General features: G+C 41.1%; 1 protein-coding gene across 1 annotated transcript in view; it reads left to right on the top strand.

Annotated features, from left to right (window-relative positions):
* The window catches only part of FNBP4 (formin binding protein 4), a 53,623-nt gene that overhangs the window by 45,381 nt on the left and 6,033 nt on the right, over positions 1 to 2,209 (top strand). The window contains exon 14 of the mRNA XM_037746029.1: positions 2,090 to 2,112. Coding sequence (XP_037601957.1) covers positions 2,090 to 2,112 — 23 coding nt within the window. The remainder of the gene's footprint in view (positions 1 to 2,089; positions 2,113 to 2,209) is intronic.

Genomic DNA, 2,209 nt, shown 5'->3' with positions numbered 1-2,209 from the left:
CTCAAGGGATCCTCCCACCTCAGCTGGCCAAAGTGCTGGGATTACAGGCATGAGCCATCATACTTGCCCCTGTAAATCTTGAATTACACAAGAAATGACAGGGTAGGGGCTGGGTGTGGTGGCTCACACCTGTAAAACCAGCACTTTGAGAGGCTGCGGCATGCAGATCACCTGAGGCCAGAAGTTCAAGACCAGCCTGGCCCACATGGCAAAACCCCATCTCTATTAGAAATAAAAATAAAAGAAAAAAATGATAGGATATTTCTGGATTGAACCACTTGTTTGTTGCCCAGGTTGGTTCATGATGCCAGAAATTATCTTGAAATGATATAAATAAATGTTATAAAAATCAAGAATGACAATTAGGACAATGTCTTGAGCAGATGATTGTCAAGCTGCTAACTGTAGCAGATGCAGTTCTCCTGAGCTAATATACTGTTTACCACTTCCATGCCTTTACTTCCACTGTTTTCACAACTGTTCATTCTTTACACAGTTAAGTATTAGGAACAACTATTGCTCAGAATCATTTACTTTATGAAGCCTTCCTTGGCACTATTCTCCCCAGTCTTCCAAGAGAGGTAATTCCACCTCTAATCAATAAGTAATATTTTAGCCAGTCATGCTTTTACTGTCCTGTAAATAATACTTCAAAATTCCAGAATGCTAAAATAATATGCCATTTTTACATACCTACCAGATAGATAAAAAGCAATGTTGCCAGGTGAGGTGGTTTATGCCTGTAGTCCCCATACCACCTACTCAGGAGACTGAGATGGGAGGATCACTTGAGCCCAGATGTTTGAGGGTATAGTGATCTATGCTCATGCCACTGCACTCCAGCCTGGGCAACACAGCGAATATTGCTCTGTCAGTCCTGGAGCCAGTAAATATAAAAAGAAATTCAAATGTCCAGCTTATTTTCTTGGGGGGACAGGGACCTTATTCAAGAAATCTGTTTGTCTCAAGTGCTGGGAGGAAAATCAGCTTGGGCCCCCACACCCAGTCCTCATATGGGTACAGTATTCAAATATATCCCTGCTTATTGAGCCAGCATGACCCAGATAGGTCTTCAAACATAGATCTGTGTCTCTTAAAAAACATAAGGATAAACTTTTCAAGAGACTGAGGCAGGAGAATTGCCTGAACCCAGAAGGCGGAGGTTGCAGTGAGCTGAGATCGTACCACTGCATTTCAGCCTAGGCAACAACAGTAAAACTCTGTCTCAAAAAAAAGTGAAAAAAATTGGTTTTATCAATGTCTAATATATTTGTCAGATGCTCTCCCTAGGGGCTTAGGATTTAGCAGTAAATCAAACAGACCAATAATTAAATAAATAAACCCTTATGCTTTTGTAGAACTTTTCTTCTGGCAAGGGATGGCTTGGGAGATAGATAAGGGAAAAATACATCCATGATAAGTATTTTTAAGATAATTGAAAAATGAGTATGAGGAGAGACTTATCTTTGACAGGTAGTGATATTTCAGGTGAGGCAGTTAAGAAGGCCTCTTTGTTTTAAAAACATAAAGCCTCTGCTAGGATGCCTTATTTGATCAGAAATGTGACAGTAGTGACAAAGCAAGCTAATATGTTGGATATTGGATATATAATTCTATGTTTTTCTTTTTTAACATAAACTCAAGATTTTATTGTCTTCATAAAAGATGTCACTTAGAACTGGATCACTTGGCCCTTTATCTTATTATCTCCTCCTAATTCAAAATGCTTGCATCTTTTAATAGCCAGAACTTTACTGTTATAGCGCCGCTTTTCCTGGGCATACAGAGAATCCTTGCCCTTCTTGTACTGTGTCACTTTGTGGGGTTGGTGCTTGCCACACTTCTTAAAGTCTGGGTTTCAGGAACGTTCACCATGTTTGCGTGAGTGCTACCAGCACGGAAAACAATTCCATTTTTGAAAGAATCACTTTTTCTCCCAGAGTCTCACTCTGTCATCCAGGCAGGAGAATAGTAGCACAATCATTGCAGCCTCGAACTCATGGGCTCAAGTTATCTTCTTGCCTCAGCCTCCCAACCAGCCTGTGCCACCACACTAAACTAACTTTAAAAAAATTTTTTTTTTTTTTAGGCCGGGCGCTGTGGCTCAAGCCTGTAATCCCAGCACTTTGGGAGGCCGAGGCGGGTGGATCACGAGGTCAAGAGATCGAGACCATCCTGGTCAACATGGTGAAACCCCGTCTCTACTAAA

This window comes from Cebus imitator, unplaced genomic scaffold (assembly GCF_001604975.1).
Source record: "Cebus imitator isolate Cc_AM_T3 unplaced genomic scaffold, Cebus_imitator-1.0 Scaffold218, whole genome shotgun sequence".
In the NCBI taxonomy this organism is placed as follows: domain Eukaryota; kingdom Metazoa; phylum Chordata; class Mammalia; order Primates; family Cebidae; genus Cebus; species Cebus imitator.
This window is presented reverse-complemented; position numbering and strand designations above follow the sequence as displayed.